Source organism: Typha angustifolia, chromosome 7, assembly GCF_048772165.1.
Source record: "Typha angustifolia cultivar Huaian chromosome 7, ASM4877216v1, whole genome shotgun sequence".
Lineage (NCBI taxonomy): Eukaryota > Viridiplantae > Streptophyta > Magnoliopsida > Poales > Typhaceae > Typha > Typha angustifolia.
In genome coordinates this window covers 16,289,805-16,307,460 of record NC_133245.1, presented here as the reverse complement: position 1 = coordinate 16,307,460, position 17,656 = coordinate 16,289,805, and the positions used below count along the sequence as shown (strand labels likewise).

At 32.6% G+C, this 17,656-nt stretch overlaps 1 protein-coding gene across 1 annotated transcript in view; it reads right to left on the bottom strand.

Moving 5' to 3' along the window:
* The window catches only part of LOC140762351 (uncharacterized), a 33,303-nt gene that overhangs the window by 6,795 nt on the left and 8,852 nt on the right, over window positions 1-17,656 (bottom strand). Inside the window, exons 8-32 of the mRNA XM_073100093.1 lie at window positions 17,113-17,304; window positions 16,951-17,024; window positions 16,751-16,868; window positions 16,260-16,343; window positions 15,720-15,815; window positions 15,528-15,629; window positions 14,714-14,782; window positions 13,121-13,216; window positions 12,926-13,033; window positions 10,846-10,959; window positions 10,630-10,713; window positions 8,177-8,305; window positions 6,876-7,074; window positions 6,655-6,792; window positions 6,489-6,532; window positions 5,920-6,003; window positions 5,147-5,215; window positions 4,978-5,054; window positions 4,282-4,351; window positions 3,947-4,096; window positions 2,205-2,270; window positions 1,779-1,923; window positions 1,600-1,664; window positions 1,446-1,511; window positions 1,078-1,171 (exon numbers count right to left, since the gene is read on the bottom strand). Coding sequence (XP_072956194.1) covers window positions 1,078-1,171; window positions 1,446-1,511; window positions 1,600-1,664; window positions 1,779-1,923; window positions 2,205-2,270; window positions 3,947-4,096; window positions 4,282-4,351; window positions 4,978-5,054; window positions 5,147-5,215; window positions 5,920-6,003; window positions 6,489-6,532; window positions 6,655-6,792; window positions 6,876-7,074; window positions 8,177-8,305; window positions 10,630-10,713; window positions 10,846-10,959; window positions 12,926-13,033; window positions 13,121-13,216; window positions 14,714-14,782; window positions 15,528-15,629; window positions 15,720-15,815; window positions 16,260-16,343; window positions 16,751-16,868; window positions 16,951-17,024; window positions 17,113-17,304 — 2,533 coding nt within the window. The remainder of the gene's footprint in view (window positions 1-1,077; window positions 1,172-1,445; window positions 1,512-1,599; window positions 1,665-1,778; window positions 1,924-2,204; window positions 2,271-3,946; window positions 4,097-4,281; window positions 4,352-4,977; window positions 5,055-5,146; window positions 5,216-5,919; window positions 6,004-6,488; window positions 6,533-6,654; window positions 6,793-6,875; window positions 7,075-8,176; window positions 8,306-10,629; window positions 10,714-10,845; window positions 10,960-12,925; window positions 13,034-13,120; window positions 13,217-14,713; window positions 14,783-15,527; window positions 15,630-15,719; window positions 15,816-16,259; window positions 16,344-16,750; window positions 16,869-16,950; window positions 17,025-17,112; window positions 17,305-17,656) is intronic.

Here is a 17,656-nt window from a genome sequence, read left to right as displayed (position 1 = left end):
ACGAGAATATTTTGCACAACTTTTTTAGCACAGTACTGCAAATGTGAATGATTGAGAATGGGATAAGAACAATAGGTTACTTTAATACTTCAATTAGAAAAAAGAATAGTATTACTATATTCATTTTAGAGAAAATATCATATTTAAATCACTTAAAGCTTTCTGAACGGTACAGAGATGAAATAACTTTTGTTGTGGTATGCTGAGGCCATTCCAGGGCAAATGCTACCATGCCAATGGTACATGATGGGCATCAGCATGGCACATGGAGTACCAGGACAAAATACTCACATCATTAAATAAAACAAGAAAAAGGCATCCAAAGATCTTGCCAGTGGGGTCAAATAAGGGCAAGATGTGCACAGCCTTACTGCCATCATTTGTGAGGATCAACGGGTTAAACCCATGAGCACCTGTATACCAAGAGGGAACCCCCCCTATTTTTGCAAAAACACTTATTAACAAATTTTCAATTGAATATTTTGCATTCTTATGTTGCATTGCAAACTCGGTTACTTCTGTGGTATGAAGTTTCACCCAACATGGAACTATATGGCCAAATCTTAACGAAAACTAAAGCTGAAAATATCAAGATTTCTGTTTTTGACATTATTTTTGGACCACAACAGGCTAAAACCATTCTATTTCAGCCTAAAATATTCATTTCTTTCTAGGATTCAAAACTGAAATTTCAGACCATCTCCACTCTTGGAACAGATTCAACTTGGGCCTCCCACAGCTCAAGCCTATAGATAATGTTACTGCTAAAAGAATACGCATATTTCACTTTCCAAAAACTAGCATTCTGATATTTCTTTAAATATGGTTGTACTCATTAATTCATGAAAACACTGCATGCATAGTCTAGAAAAGGATGGGAAAGAGATTCAGATGAATTAAGAACCCAAATAACCTTCTGTTTTAAACATTTAATCAGTCAATGCTTGAATCCAGTAATATATTCTATCAGTATAAATCATGCCAAATAAAAAGTAAAATAGCAAGTGCTGCGACAAGTAGTTGACTTGCATAGCAGCTTCACAAATCCCAATTGACAGAGTTAGAAGAAAAACTAACCGAGACCAATAGATATGTTGATCAGTGCTGTTTTCCATATATCCAGATATTGCTCGAAGAATATATAGAAAACTGAATATGGAAAAATTTCCATCTGCATAGAACATTATGTGCATAATTATGAAAAGCTTCATCTTGTAATAACAATCATGGTGCACTTCCTAACTAAGAAGGGAGCACTAACTACAACAGAGCTACAAGCACAGAACATCTCCAATAGAGAAAACATAAACCAAATGGCATACAGTTTAACTAAACTTGAGCCACAATTCCCAACACAAAATTGTCCTATCCTGCCCAGTTAAAGAAATATGCTGAAATTTAACTGTTGAGAACACCATAATGCTGTGGAAAAAAGAATGTGGTACCTGCAAAGAATCAGAAATTCTTTTACTGAAATCCCGTGAAGCTCTCATTGCATTTACATAATCGCTCTGGATTAAAATCCAATAATCAGTCAACTTCGCAAATGCGGAGTAAATGTGGCAATAATTAGATTAAATTGCAGGTTTTATTCATTACTTGCTGATTAAGTGGAGTGTGATATGTCCGAAATGCTGATGCTTGGATAATACCACTTTCATAACCTGAAAAATGAATGTACTAATCAACTTTGACAGCAACTGCCACTGCATAATTGCGAAAAGCTATGGATACTGAATATCTGCTATTATGGATAAGGTGCAAGGGTTGATACATACCACTGAGATCCACATTAGTACTATAGGCTCCTTTTCCACCCTTAGCACAATCAGAAGATGGCAGTGCATTGAGAAACCATGGAAGTTTTTCTTTGAATTGCACTGTCGATGGGCGGCCCTCATGTAAATCTGAATGGCGGAAACACTGAAAACACCAGAATAACATTAACATGATATGAAAATTTTAAAATTTACAAATGCATATATACTTCAGAAAGTAGAGAGCTGAGTTACGCAGTAAAATATAAGCTGAAATAATACTCCAAATCAATAACTATATATAGAGAAAACATAGGCTTTTTTCTACGGGTAGATTATCGCTAGTTGGATTTAAACATCATAAGAGAATAAATTAGTCATTTTTAATAGGGCAAAGTTTTCTACAAGATAAACAGTGCTCAGAACCTAGATCTGGAGAGAAATTACCGTAGTACAGTCTTTGCATATTTTGCTTACACCACACGAGCCTTGATCAGGGTGACAGCAGGGAGGCTACAAAACATGCAGTGCAAGTCAGTACACTTTATATGTGCTAACAAAGTACAAACAACATCTTCTAAAATCCACTAAGGCACATACTCCCTCCATTTTGTAATTAAGAATTATGCTTGGTTAAGCATAATATCTGTGCATCTTAAGATGAGATCATTCATGTAAAGATAGGAGAATTTGCCATGGAAGAAAGGATAGCCTATTGAGAAAGATAAGGGGGAAATAGGAAACTTCGTGTAAAAAACTTTGTTTAATGATTTGTATAGGCTTAACACTACATAATGTACTTAAGACTTTTCAAAGGAGTTAATGATTCATAATCAGTTGTAGACTATGAAGCACGGAAACTTCAAATAGCATGTCGTGTCTGACACTTGTCGGGCACTTATTGGACACATGTCGGAAACTTCTATAATGTATTAGACATTTAAAAATATTATAGAATAAATTTGGAGACTCTTTAAACACTTTTAGATACTCTTGAGAAATGTTTTAGACATAAGATTTATCATATGCTATAAAAGTTGATAACATAAATCATTTGTTTTAGGAATTTTTTGCATATGCTATAGAAATATAATGCAACAATCACAAGTTAGTGTATACAAGAAAATTAATATTAATGCAAATTATTATAAATTCCCATATTCGTCTATGTTATCCACTATAGTTAAGTTATGGTAGTTAGTTATTTATTGAATTGTATTGTCATGTATTAGTATTATCATTTTTGGCTTTGTGGTATTTTGTATATTTTATATTTCTCTCATGAATAATTTACGCATGCTTGTGTATTTATACTATAAATTTAGAAAAATATTTCTTTAAACGTATCAATATTATATATAATGCTTTTATTTATTTATTTTGCTGTGCCATAAACGTATCATGTCTTGTTTTTTCAAGATTTGTTGTATCTTCATGTCTGTATCGTATTATATTCATCTCTGTGCTTCTTAGATTGTAGACTATCTCAACTGTCTAACACCGTAGATCCTAGCATACACCACCAAAACTCCAAGTCCTGATATATAGCACCAAAATTATCAAGAAACCAGAAGAAAAAAGAACAAAGAAAAAGGAAAATCCCAAAGTCTTGAGACATTTTCCCTATGCACAAGCCATCACAAAAACAAATGGAACATGCTAATACCATGAAATACATGCATCCCACATTTTCAATTACACTTCAACCATCAAGATCTACACTATCTAAAATTCATGGAAACTAATGCCTTGAAATCTTAGGGGCATTTGGTTTTCATGTGTTACAAGATACAACATCTATAGTATTAAATGAGAAACCAATGTAAACAAAATTCTTGTATCTTTCCTATTTTCTTCCTATTAAAGGTTGAGATAATATGTTTTGATATCCATTAAGTGGATGGCGAGATGATGCATGTGAGCCCATTTTACCCCTTGGAAAGGACAATTCATGGGATCCATATATTTACAAGTTACAACTGATTGTTGTGTTACACTTAATATCAGTAGATACTGTATTTTCAAATACATGAAACATTGATGGCGATAATTTCAAGTTAGATAACGTATATTTCAGCTTTTGTTGATTTTGGAAGTGTTAATTCTAAATTTCTAATTTCTAGAATATAAGATAAAGTTTGTAGTCCATGGATATGCACCATCTAAAAAGAAAGGAGGAAAAGAGCAACCTGATCATCTGGAGGACAGTAGCTTCCATTTACAAATTTTCTACAGCAACTAAATGCTTCCGGAGACAACCATATAAGGAAGTCATCAAGCCATGAAGCAGCAGGCTTAGCAATATAACTTGATTCAGAAACTAAAGATGCTTTTGCTATCTGCAAAAGAAAAAACAGTTATATGTAGAAGCATGGGTTAACAAGCTCAGTCGTCTGACACATCAAATTTATTCTTTAGTTGTATCAGAAAACAGTTTCAAAAGCTTCATATCTGATGCAGTTACTCTTTGAAACATGGAGCAATTGAGCAAAAGAGTCTAACCATTGTAAATAAGGTTTTTTACCTCATTCAAGAGAGAATCCGAGTCACATTGGCTGATGGAACATATCTGGTTTGTTTGATTTGACTCCAAGCTGGGAAAGAGTAACAAATAATATTGAGGCCCATTTGTATACATCATTCTATTACTGGTCTTCCATTAGTCTTATATTCTAAAGATAAAATGATTAAAATAGCTTCCACAGTCTGATACGTAAATTAACAGAAGAAATCCATTAACATGCATGCCTTATATGAAATAATCAATTTGTAAGGTCTAATAACCTAATGATATAATCTACCTATCTTTTCAGCCCTTTGAAACTACTGCATAGCATCCAGCAGTTTATCCACAGTGACAGATACACCAGCCTATATAGGGCATGCCCAGGTCTATACTAGTGTAATACCAAAGTTACAAACAACAAAATACATGATTAAACTCCATTATAAAGCAAAGAGGGTCATTAGCTGTAACTGTTCTTAGCTCATTAGTCTAGCAGGAAGAGCTGTTCATGAATCACAACAGGAATGATGATTGTTAAGTCATTAATGGCAGCAGTAGGGTAATACTAGAACTTGGAAACCCTTAGTCTGATTTTAAACCAAAAGCCAACAAAAAGTATTGCTTGAATAACAAGTTCTGGTTTGTCATATAATTTGGTAGCCAGTTCGCTGAAACATGGAAGCATACCACTGTCAGTTATGTCATGCTAAGTACCTGTAATTGAAATCCTTTAGCACAAAATATAATGGTGGTCCAACTCTAAGATACTTAGCCAGATCATCAAAATAATCCTGCAGAAAGTATAATTGAACAAGTCATAAGAAACAAAGAATATTTAAATTATAGGAGAGCCATAATATTAAGAATTATATTGAAAGCAAACCTGCAAATAAGAATCTCGAGGAAGAACAACTTTTTGCTCCAGACCAGGTTGAAGTCTTGTACATAATGCCTGAGTTATTAGAAAAGATATATGTGACCGAGGCAACAAGAAACCTCTAAACACCAATGATAAGTGGAATTAACAGTATCAAGTATCGACATTATATTCATTACTTTCTATTTCTAATATTCGATAAGGCGACAAGAGAGTCAAATGACCTAATTAAATATTTTCCATCACTGTTGACAGTAGCATATAAATCAGCATAAAGCCAAATTACAGTAAACTTTTCCTTGTTGAGAAGTCCAGATATGGAACTCAAAGTCTCAAATATATGTTAGTATGTTACCCCCTTACATGAGATAACAAAAAGGAGAGGAAAACGAAACTGACATTATGTACATCTACCCAAACAGGCACTTTAATATGTTCAACCAAAACCACCAGAGAGGCTAATGCACAAAATATAAAGCATATTCCCCTACAGCATATATTGCCAATTATTCTATCAGTCAACTCGTTTATCACTCGGTCATCATGTCCCAAGTTTGCACAACTGCAAAGGATCATCTCTAGATTCCTAGGTACAAATATCAAGTAACTGCTGCAACACATAATGTAACAGATTAAAAGCTACATACCCAAATTAGCTAACTGATATAATAGGAAAATCTACATGATAGACAGATCTGAACTTACTACTAAGCTAATTTATGTACCAGTTTCAGATTATAGCGGTAGAAGGAAGAAGAAATGAAAGGAGTATAACTCACAAGGCTGATGAAAGCAAAGCCAACAAATACAGCAACTACTATAAGCTTAACCCCTCGAAGGTTAAGAATAGGTGCATGGACGTCCTACATAAGGAAAATCACGTCAGTTCTTTACTGCTAAATTTAAGCAAAATAATGGTGATTCTTAAATTCATAGAGCAGATTGAAAGTTGATTGATCAGCACTTCAATTATTTATTGTTTAAGATGTTTAAATTTTCTAAAGTAGCAAGAATCTAACAAATTAAGATAACATGGTTGAGGAAAAATAATGGAGGAGAATAAGAAACTAAAACTAGTATCAAACTTTCAATGGAGCTTATTTTTACTATATTAATCTGCTGTACAAAAAGAGGTCCTAAAGGATCCAAAAAGGGAAATAGAAACAAAAGAAACATCTTCAAATATGATGGAATGCTACAAAAGAGAAATAATCAATATGCTTCAGCAGCAAGGGAAATCTATCGATCTATCTATATATTATGTAGCCAAAGATTAAATTATAGCAACAAGTTTTAATTTGCAATATGGATATATTGGTTAAAGCATGAAGGATGAGCCCAATATTACCTTCATATAACGTCCAAGTAATCCAATCTCATGTTGGCTACTACCTGAAGTTCATAAAGTGTTCAGATGTAATCAATAAACAAACGTGCAACACAGAAAAGGCTCTGCAAAGCTATAGCAACTGAAGAATAACTAAGTAGACATAAAAGGAAAGCTCAGAAAGTACCTTTAATGCTAGGTTTATTTGGAAGTTTTACACATGGAACACAATCAACCCTACCATCTTCAGCCCTTAAGAAGTCAAAGCCAATCAGTGCAACAAAGGCTGTTATTTGCAGAAGGAAGTCCAGAAAGACAGCCAAAGCTGCAAAATAAGCAGGGAGTAAGGATGGTCAAATCAAACAAGGATAAAAAATAACACATATATGGTAAGAAAAATGATCTAACCAGCAAACATAGAGAATATCCTGCATGCAGGCATTGGAGTAAAAGTACCAACAGCAAAAGCTAAACATTCAGACAAACTAGCAAGCGTAATAGATGGTCCAACTTCCACTAGTGCATTGCTTATCCGTCCTTCTAAGGCCAACTCTGATGATTGACGTTTCACAGCATGCACCAGGATACACATGTTGTCCACTCCAACCTGGTATGCATCACAAGGATCAGCTTGTTACAAGTCAAAACATGATATGGGGAATAAATAAGAAATTGTTATGCTCATCTACCAAATAAAATAATATTTTTCTAGTGTATGATATAGAAGAGAAAAAACCACTGCACTAGCAATTGGTGAGTAAACATATAATTAGAGTCAAATCAATCTCGTGAATTAAATAAAAATAAAATAAAAACCTCAATTTATTTAAGTCAAGTTCACTTTTTAAGCCCATCAAAATACTTCGAGCTCAAAAGTGAAGGGTTGTCAGGATATAAAGAATAAAAACTGCTGAGATCTCTAACACCTTTAAGCTTTAGATGTTAACATCTAGATAAAGTAAAATATGCTGTACTTGTGCATCTTAAGTGAAGTATGGATGCAGACAAGAAATAGTTGATTCTTCAAGGACACAACAGAGTTTGACCTAGAGTTATTAAGGCTATTCTATAAATTTATCCCACATTCTAACTATTATAAGGCCTCCAAATATTTAGCTGTACAGTATAAAAGTCACTTCAGTTGACAAGGAAATATTATTTATACTTATGAAACCCATCATAATTAGTGATTTTTTTATTTATTGTTATTCATAGTATTAGTGGGTATGCAAGTGGTAAATGTGAAGATACATATATATAAAACGCAAGAAAATTTGTGAACTTCAGTAAATTATAAGTTATGACTGTATTTACATGTTGATGCATGGTAATACACACCTCAGATCCCACGGTAATTTTGACCGCTAGAGAATGCAATTGCAACAGAATTTACATTTGCAAAATAATGATTTGCAGCATGAAAGGTAGGAAATATTAGGATATAAACATCTACATTGAAGCTTTTGTGAAAACAGTAGCACACAATGAAAATTACATATGAAAACAAGAATTAACCTAGAATGATTGATCATCTAAGATGTGAACTCATGCTCAACATAAAGAGATAAGTCTTTGACAACCGACAAATAATAGTATGTAACACACTTTAAGATGATTAAACAATTATGATCAGAGATAACTAAGAAGAGCATATCATGGTTGTGCTTTGGTCTCAGAACAGAAATAATAAATGTAAGCATTAAACTTACAGCTAAGACAAGAAAAGGAATAACTTCCATTATGATGAGTGTCGACTTCACCCCAATGGCACTAAAGAATCCAATTGACCCAAGAACAGAGAGCATAACTAGAAAAACACCTGACAGACCAAGCAAAACCTGGAAACATCATATTAATTGGACATAAAATAAGTAAGTGTTACATAATTGTTGAAACAAAACATTAAGCAGCAGTTTTCGAAGGAGGAAAAGATGATATCAGAATCTATGAATAAATTAAGGGCAATCAAGCTAGTTGCATGGTAACTGACTCAGGGTATGTAAATTAGCCATAGGCATAAGTGCCAAACAGCATGGATGACAGTGATTGCACACCCTCATGTCAACTTGTCTATGTTGTTCAGTAGGTGCTGCACAAGGTAGGTAGAGGTCAATATGGGGCAACACTTGTAACAACAATAAAAATTAATACGCTAATAATGAGAGACACATGTCACTATCTCAAAACTAAAAATACATTACTCTGATCACAATCTTATACTAACATCAAAGCACAAGTTCCTAAAGGTTTGTCAGAGAACTCATTGTCAGACCTTATTTGTTGCTCTTTTCTCCGAAATGGAGGGTATCACTTTGTAATTTTCTTATTGTTCCATACTATCACGAGTGGCATTAATCAAATATTCTTCTTCTGAACAAATTGTATGTGCCAATTGCCATGTTGCTAATTAGCCTGTAGACATCAAAGTCCCCTGCAACCTAGGCTTTCTCATGCTCTATTTTCTGCCTGGCACCAATATGATGGATGTTGAGAGAAAATCTCTAGCATGAAGGCTGGCTTGATATTTCTTGTACCTAAAGAAGCACGAGTCATATATTTTGCAGAATGTTATTCTTCCCAAGGTTATATGTCTTTTTTCAGCTTACTTAAGTACAAACAATTGGTACTTACATAGTGTTGTGATATAAGATTTCAATTCTTCCATGTTTTAGTAGTAGCATATTGTTCTATGGAGCTAAGATCCAAAATATGAGATAAACAAGTGTTTCCACAAAACTCTAAGACCCAGTCAAGTAATTAATTATGTTCCACCTAAATGGAGATATCACTTTTGCCCAAGTCCTGAAGTCTCAATCTAACCTAATTAAGTGAATTTAAATTAGTGAAACTCTAAATTTTTGTTTATGGTTAGATTAAAATATGTATTAGCTTATTACTAAAAGTGGCGATCTTTTCTCGCACTGGATTAAAGATTTTAGCTATTCCACTTAGACCTCAAGTGAGTTGATTCACTCAACTTTTGATTTGCCTCGTATTTCATGCAATATTTATCATGTAATCTTCGTGCAATATGTATCATGTTATCTTTGTACAATATATATCATCTTATCTTCGGTGTACCGGTACGTGGCACAAGGAGTGTCGCATGGCACCCCTTCTTGTAGCTTCATTGCTCGTCATCTATCTCGTCATCAAGCTTACCATCGTTAATCACCACTTGCCAAATTCGGATCTGCAAAAGTTTTTAATTGACCGACTAGACCTTGTCTCTCTTTCTCTCGACCTTTCTTCTTCCTCAGTCTAGGGCACCCGTGAGGGGTGTGAGCGACACAAGCTCGGGCAACGGTAGGCGGCGAGTGATGAAGAGTGAAGTTGAGTAGTCCCTTACATTTTTCTCTCCCTCTCTTATTGCACGACCTCCAAGTGTTGTGGCACATGTCGTGCCGACTGGTGGTCAGCATGATCCGTGTCTATGGCACGGTCATCATTGGTGATAGTAATGACCTAGAAAATAATCTCGATATAAATTGCTTTGGGATTTTTCGTTGTGACTCAAGTTTACCCACAAATATAGGAGATAGACCTATTTTAAATTATTGTAGTGATTTTCTTAGGTGACTTTGGTGTGATAGACTCATAAAATCCCTCCCTAACATTTCATATGCTAGACAGTGCGACGAATGAGCACTGAGACTCTACCTTCACTTAGAATTGGATCTTCTATTTTCAGTGGTATTAGTTATTTTTGTTTCCATTTGAAAACTGTCATTTTTCTTGGTTTTATTGGAACGACATTGATTATCAAATTAGATTTGGAATTTTATTAATTACTGGCTTGGGGTGAACAGTTTATATTGAATTCTTTTATTTTGTGGATTTGGAAAGCTTATTTGTTAAGGCTTTATATATCTCAAGCCCATTTGGGTACATGGATGGTCATAATTCCGAATTCGAGTCGTGAGAACATTATTGACATATGTTTGCTTCATGGCAAGAACAAAGGAACATAATATTATAATAATTAGCTACGAATCCATCATTGAAGGACCAATGCTGCAAGGAAACAAATTCCAGCATGTATGTATGAATTACAATGTATACGTTCAAAAAATGCATGAAAGCATTAAAAAGTTGGTGTAGGAAACACAAAAGCAATGTTAATAGCATAATCATGGGACCAATGAAATGAAGATCTTCATACCTTAGATGAAACGAAAAGGGAAGGGAAATGAGCATTGTCCCCAAGAGTGAAGGATATGTAAGCAAACATCACAAGATAGCTTATCTGATTCAATTCAAGGATAACTAATAAGCTCAACCAAGAATGTAATTATGTAAATATGCTTCTCTACAGGAGCAAGCAACTAGATTACAGCATTGAGAAAACAAATATTATTAATGGATACAATGAATTTACCACTATGGTTATTGCATCAGCAGTACTCTCTCTTTTCAGTTCTTCTTGGATAGAACTTTCTGATGAAAAAGAGAGGGTTAGGTTTTGCTTCTGAGCCATCGGCACTAGCTCTTCCTGCAATATATAAGCCATAAATAAAACTTACTTATAGTTGTTTCTAAGAATAAACAGAATTGAAGCTGGATAAAAAGATCATCCCAAAATGAAGTCACCAATTTGACAGAATGCATTATATGTCAACTGTTTGAATGTACATATATAGAAAGGGAAAAAAGCAAGCAGTCCACGATATAGTATTTGGCATGGTCTTGTGGTCCTTATCCAAGTTGTTATTGAACTCATACTACATGAATGTAAAGATTTGATGAACTCGTCAAAACCTCGCGAGACATGACCCTTAGTATAGCAATCAGCCACATTACGATATGGAGGAGGGTACAAATATGAATCTTGACCATATTAATCTTGAAAAGAGCCACTAACGTGCATAGATTGCTTAAAGGTAAAAACTTCTCTAATCATAGGCTAAAAGAATCTTGAAATATCTTACTTCTTGTGACTTGATTATTATAACACAAGTTATAGACCCAAAAATTTATTCAATTTAAGTAGATATCAGATTTCATTTATTCTTATGGAAGTTTTTGAATCTTTATAGGTCTATGTGGTTTGAGTCCAAGTCTAGAATGTAGGTAGTTGACCACATTTCCTAGTCACAATTTACGTACCTTGAACTAGGCTAAAGTGTATTACTTTTAACGTGATGTGAAAAAGTGAAAAATGTGTTGGTTTTGAAGTAAAAAAATAGATATATAAAATTAATAGACCAAAATGTCCTTTTGATGATAAGATTTATAAATATTATTTTTTTTTCATCAATTTTTTTAATTACTGATTGGCGGGATTACAAGTTTGCATATAAGCCAGCAAATGGGCTTACATATTTTTTTTTTAAATTCTAAAATAACGTAAGGTTAATGTTGTTTTTTATTAATAACATGAGGTTACTCTTTTTATTTTTCTTTTATTTATTGGTTATAAGTCTATGTGTAAGGTTATATTATTTTTAAATATTTTTTATAGAATTAATTTTAATATTCTTTAAGAAGTTATTTGTATTGCAAACTTTATTACAAAAAAGAAATTAAGTTATTGTGGGCTCAAAAGCTCACAAGCCCACATCTATTCTATAATTTATTGTGGATGTAATAAGTTTAAATTTATTTTTGAAGAAAAATATATTTATTTTGAAAGAAAAATTAGAATAGATGAGAGAAGATTTGAAATCAAATGTAATTATTACTTTGATGTGACATGAAAAGTAAAAATATTTATTTTTTAGGGAAATTGAGTATGTGTCATACAAATAGTACTAAAATATTACTATTATATAAAATATAAATGCAAGTCGGTCATGTTAAACCTATCAATAAACTATATTAAATAATTAAATTTTAATTCTTCCACGAGTGTGTACGAATTTTTTTCCAAAGTTTTTTTTTTTAACCATGGTGAAAGATGAGCTCTTTTATAATTAAAATAAAATATATGTTTTTTTTAGAAAAGAGCGAAGAGGGAACATTGACAAAATATGAAAATGATAGATATAAGTCACTTCAAAAGTAAAACTTGGAATCTACTTGAATTCAAATTGGAAATGTTTTTCTTATTTTCTATCTCTATTGTGGAGCAAACTTGGTTAAGAATAAAAAGGTGTCTGGTTACGAAACATGGGCAGTGATCCTCGAACTTAGTCATGGACCCACCCTAACTCAAATCAAACAAGGGTAATGTTACCCCAGACTCCTTAGGTTTGGTTTTGTGTGAGCTGATAGAAACTTCCCCTTGACATATTAACTTTAATTTGTAGATAACAGTTTTAATCGTTAAATAAAGGAAATTATATCAAAATGAGAAACCTATTATCTTTGTTTACGTAACAAATTTCAGCGATCTAGTATCTTGATACATTGATAGTGTGGATTGATAACTTGCTATCGAAATGAAACCTTATGAAATATTGTTTTAAGATATGAAACAACATTATACTAGGAAAACAGAACAATGAGAGAAAATAAACCTTCACAAGACGAATGAAAGCCTTTTCCCAAGATACAGCCTTTCCATTTTCTTCGCCTGTTTTGTCAACTTTATTGTTCACAGGATATGTTACTACGAATGCAGAAGCCTAAAAATAAAAAGTTCACTGCTATTAACTTAAAGTACCTGTTTACAAAGACATGTAATAAATATTGATTGAGGGCAGCAACAGTACCTCGGAGTAGTTACTTCCTGAGAATCCCCCTAATGTTGTACTTGGATCTACGGGTGCCTGAAATGCGCTCAAGCATGTCTCTTCAGAAGAGAAATGCTGATATACAGTTGCAATAGTTAAGTTGTACCCAAATTTATAGTAGAATTTAGCTTATAATGCATTGTTATATATATATTAGTAACAAGTGCTAGTAACATCAGCACATAGATAATAAAATTAGTGTTAATTCACCGACTACTTTAAAAGCTTAAATTGTTAGAGAATAATAATTTTTATATTTTATATTCTAAAATTTTTTCTCATTTCTGAGCTAATACTTTTCAATGGACCTAAAAAGTGGATTTAATTTGAATGGGTAAATATTTTATATTTTAAATGACAAATGAGTTTGAGAAGATTTCGAACCTCTGTTTTGATATCATACTAACTCACCAACTGATCTAAAACTTTAAGCTATTAGAGAACGTAATTTTATATTCTAACGCTCCCCCTCATTTCTGGGCTAAGACATTTTAATGGATTTAAATAATGGACTTGATTTAAATAGGTATAGATTTTATATTTTAAATGACAGATGAGCTTAACAAAATTTTGAACCTCTGTGTTAGTTCATACTAACTCACCAACTACTCTAAAACTTTAAACTGTTAGAGAACGGTGGTTTTTCTATTTTAAAATCTAAAAATTAGCAAACCTTATATGAGAAAGTTGTATAAGCTCCCGTTCACTTGTGGAATAGGAATAAGTTTATTCTAGAATAAACCTCCTTATTTTGGTTTAGTAACTAAACAACATCTTACCTTATTCTAATATATTAATTTAATATTCTTTCCATCTTATTCCATACAACTTTTTAAAAATTATTTATTAATAACCCAAGATTATCATTACCATTTTATCCTTTGAGATGACAACACATAATTACTAGTCATATCAGCTACGATTATTATCTTCTCTCTTTCCTCTCCAAAGACAACCCCGCATATTCGCTCACCAGAGTGCAGGGTTATAACCCCATACACCTGAGTGCGGAGTTATAACTCCGTATATCCACACAGTGCGGAATTATAACTCCTCGTACTCGCATAATGCAAAAAAAAATTTTAAATATTGTTTCCCGTTGGCTCAAGGGTGTTTTTATCATTTTGTTAAAACATCACCAATTCCCAATACTATTATATCGACTTTATGTCATATGAAATATAACTATTACTCTTTACACTAGTATTAAACTAAACATTAGAATAACTTATACTAATATTAGCTCTTTTCTTCTAGTATTAAAAATTAGAATAGTTATGCTTATTCCACCCTTATTCCATAAGTGAACGCAACCTAGGTTTATATAAGTTCTATACTTCTATTAACAGATATGAACAATTTTAAAGTACCATAATTCTAGTAAATGAATAACTCAATTGGTGAAAATAATATAGCATTCAAAAAAGTATAAGGATTTAGCAAAGAACTTCACAAGTAAAAAACGAATATGAACGTTAAATGACAATAAATCATCATAAATGATAGAAAAGATTAGACTATGGACTATCTTTAAATTTTTTTAAAACTTACTCAGAAATAACACATAATTACCTGGAAACAGTACTTGGCATGCTCTATACCCCCATAGTCATCATATTTTTGAGGATCCATTTTGAAATACTGAAAATAGGACAATGTTATTTTCTTAATCAAGTGGATCATACCTTCAACAAAATAAGCATAAAGAAGAAGAAATATTTAAATTTTAAAAATTATATGAGAGATACTTTCAAGTCTAAGTATAGATTATCACTTCAATTGCTCAACATTTAATTTTGAGATAAGCAAAGGTCGTAATGTTAGATTAATTCTATATGAGTTGATTTGAACCCAAAGTTTATATTTAAGCTAAAATTTTAGCATAACTAGAAATGACCTAAACTAAGCCATTTACAATAATATCTAGAAATAAATTCTAATGTAGACTTCAATACAATTATTAAAATCTAAAACAAGTCACTACTAAATATATTAAAGGTGTGCTAGTAAGCGTGCCAGTGAGCTAGTAAGAATCTACCATTTTGATACTAGATCTATGTAAAATACTTTTCATATATGAATCAAAAAATAATTTTGATTTCCCCCAAATTTTCCCTCAAAAAAATTTAAAATTTATGTCTAATTCTTTTAAATTAGGTCAAAATTGATGTACAAGCATGTTAGACTAACTTTACACGAGTTGATTTGAACTTCCAAAGATCTGTTATTTTTTAATTGAGTCCAATGTTATCATAATTCATTTAAAGCATCAGCGCAGTGCAGTTGTCATGCTTGATAATGAATGGAAAACCATACTCTTTTAAGTTAACGATATAGCAAATACCTACATTATGAAAAGTTGAAAGGAAAACAATTAGAAAAGCACCTGTAAAATACTTTGAGTGGCACAATCTGCACCGAGTGGTTTCAAGCAAATATCAGTAAGTGATATCATATTTCCAGAATAGTTTGCACGTAGACCATCAACCTATCAAGATGAAGAAACAGAAAATAACAATTCTGTTTTCTGCAAAGTACGAAACTTGAAAGTTGAAAACATGTCATGTAGATCCAGTACCTTCTTCTGTATTTCAAATAGTAACTTCACATTTTTGTCTGTCACAATAGAGGATGAATCACCACTGCTAGAAACAGGAACAGTTGCTAACATAAGCTGCAGTTTGCAAGATCAATCAATAAATATGAAGTTAACCATAATGAAGCCAAAAAACTTACCGTCAAAGAAAGAACAGATTTTTAATCTTATTAAGTGCTCTAAAAGCTTACTCTATTAGAGAACGGTGATTTGTATATTTCAAATTATAACATTCTTCTTTACTTCTAGGCTTGAGACGTTTTGAATGTTTTAGAAATAGACTTGACTTAAATGACTAGAGGTTTTATATTTAAATAGCAGATGAGCCGGGCAAGATTTGATTGCAGGAACTTCTACTTTGATATTGACATCATACTCCAAAACCTTAAGCTGTCAAAGAATGATGATTTGTATATTTTATATTTTAACAAATCTAATAACAGTAACATAGAAATGGGAGATTATGTGAACTTCTTATAAGTTATAATACAACAGAGCTAAAGATGAAATCAAAAGAAATACCTGTTCAATCCTATAAAAGGGGGCAAGGTTGGTGTCAAAATATTGTTTCTCTTCAGCAGCTTTACTTCCAGGGCCAACCCACAGCTTCAAAAAGGCAAAAGTTTTAAAATCTAGCAAGAAAAAAAAATAGCATTCTACCATACAGAAAACAACATAAACTTTAGATACAGGAAATAGAGGTAATGTCCTGTATCCTATTAGATAGTATCAGCCTAAAAAATCTGTAATACTATCAAGCTTGAACTGACATGATGTTCCCTAAAAAGTTTGAAAAATGTTCATTACAGTTTACATAAATCATGTATGAGAAAATACAACAGACCATCAGTCTGTGGTTTCATGAACCTAATTTGATGATGATACAAGAATTAACCTAAAACGGCTTATTAGCCTATTCAAATACAACTGCAGTATTACATCATTTCCCTATTACCAGGACTCAACAACGATTCAGATTGATACTTGGAATATCTACAACATTAGAAAAGTACCTTCTCAGGTCGTGTCTCCACTTTGAAAGTGACAAGGCCTATGCAGAGGAGAAGAGGAACAGCCAAAGATACAGACAAGACAAACATTGGACGTCTAGTGACGAATACCCCATACTTCCTGCATATAAGGAAATTGATACATTAAATATAATACCTAGAATAGACCATTATGAATGCAATTAGAGAGATCATAGAACAACCTGAAGAAATTTGACATATATCTTTGAGCAGTAGAAGGTCGTTTTGTTCTTGTAACAGAAGGAACTTCAGATAACTGAAATTAATATATAAAAGTTTTATGTCTTAAACATAAAATAATCCATTTCAATATGAATCAGCAAAAGTTAAAACATAAATGACACCTGTGTCCTGGAATTAGGAAGTTCTTGCTTGCTAAGGGAATGCAATTGATTTTGATCCTGAACATTCTGCAGTGATTCTGTCTTGGAAGAGAGGCCTATTCTTTTTCCTTTTCTATTTAGTAAACCCCATGCTAAAAATGCAGGAAGTAAGACAAGGTACACAACTGCTAGTGAAAATTCCAAGCATTTGACCTGTGCACATTAACACAAATAATGATATATCAGAAAGGATAGTTGTAAAGCCTTGAGAACAGAAAAAACTTCTAAAAAGAGAACTGAGATGTAAATAGAATTATATTGCACCATGAATCCTATGAAGTTATGCGATGGATGAGAAGAATATGATTGAACTGCAGTTCCATAATACATCCAAGTGCATAGTAGCATAAGTGTACTGACATGTGAGATAGATTCATCAGCCTCCAGTTATCTCCTCATGAAAGTGGACTAGTTTACCTTGTTTGCAGTCAGATTTCTGCAAATAGCCGGCTACTTTATGTTTCATTGGATTCTATGGTTCTATCTTTTTCTCGCTTGTATGTTT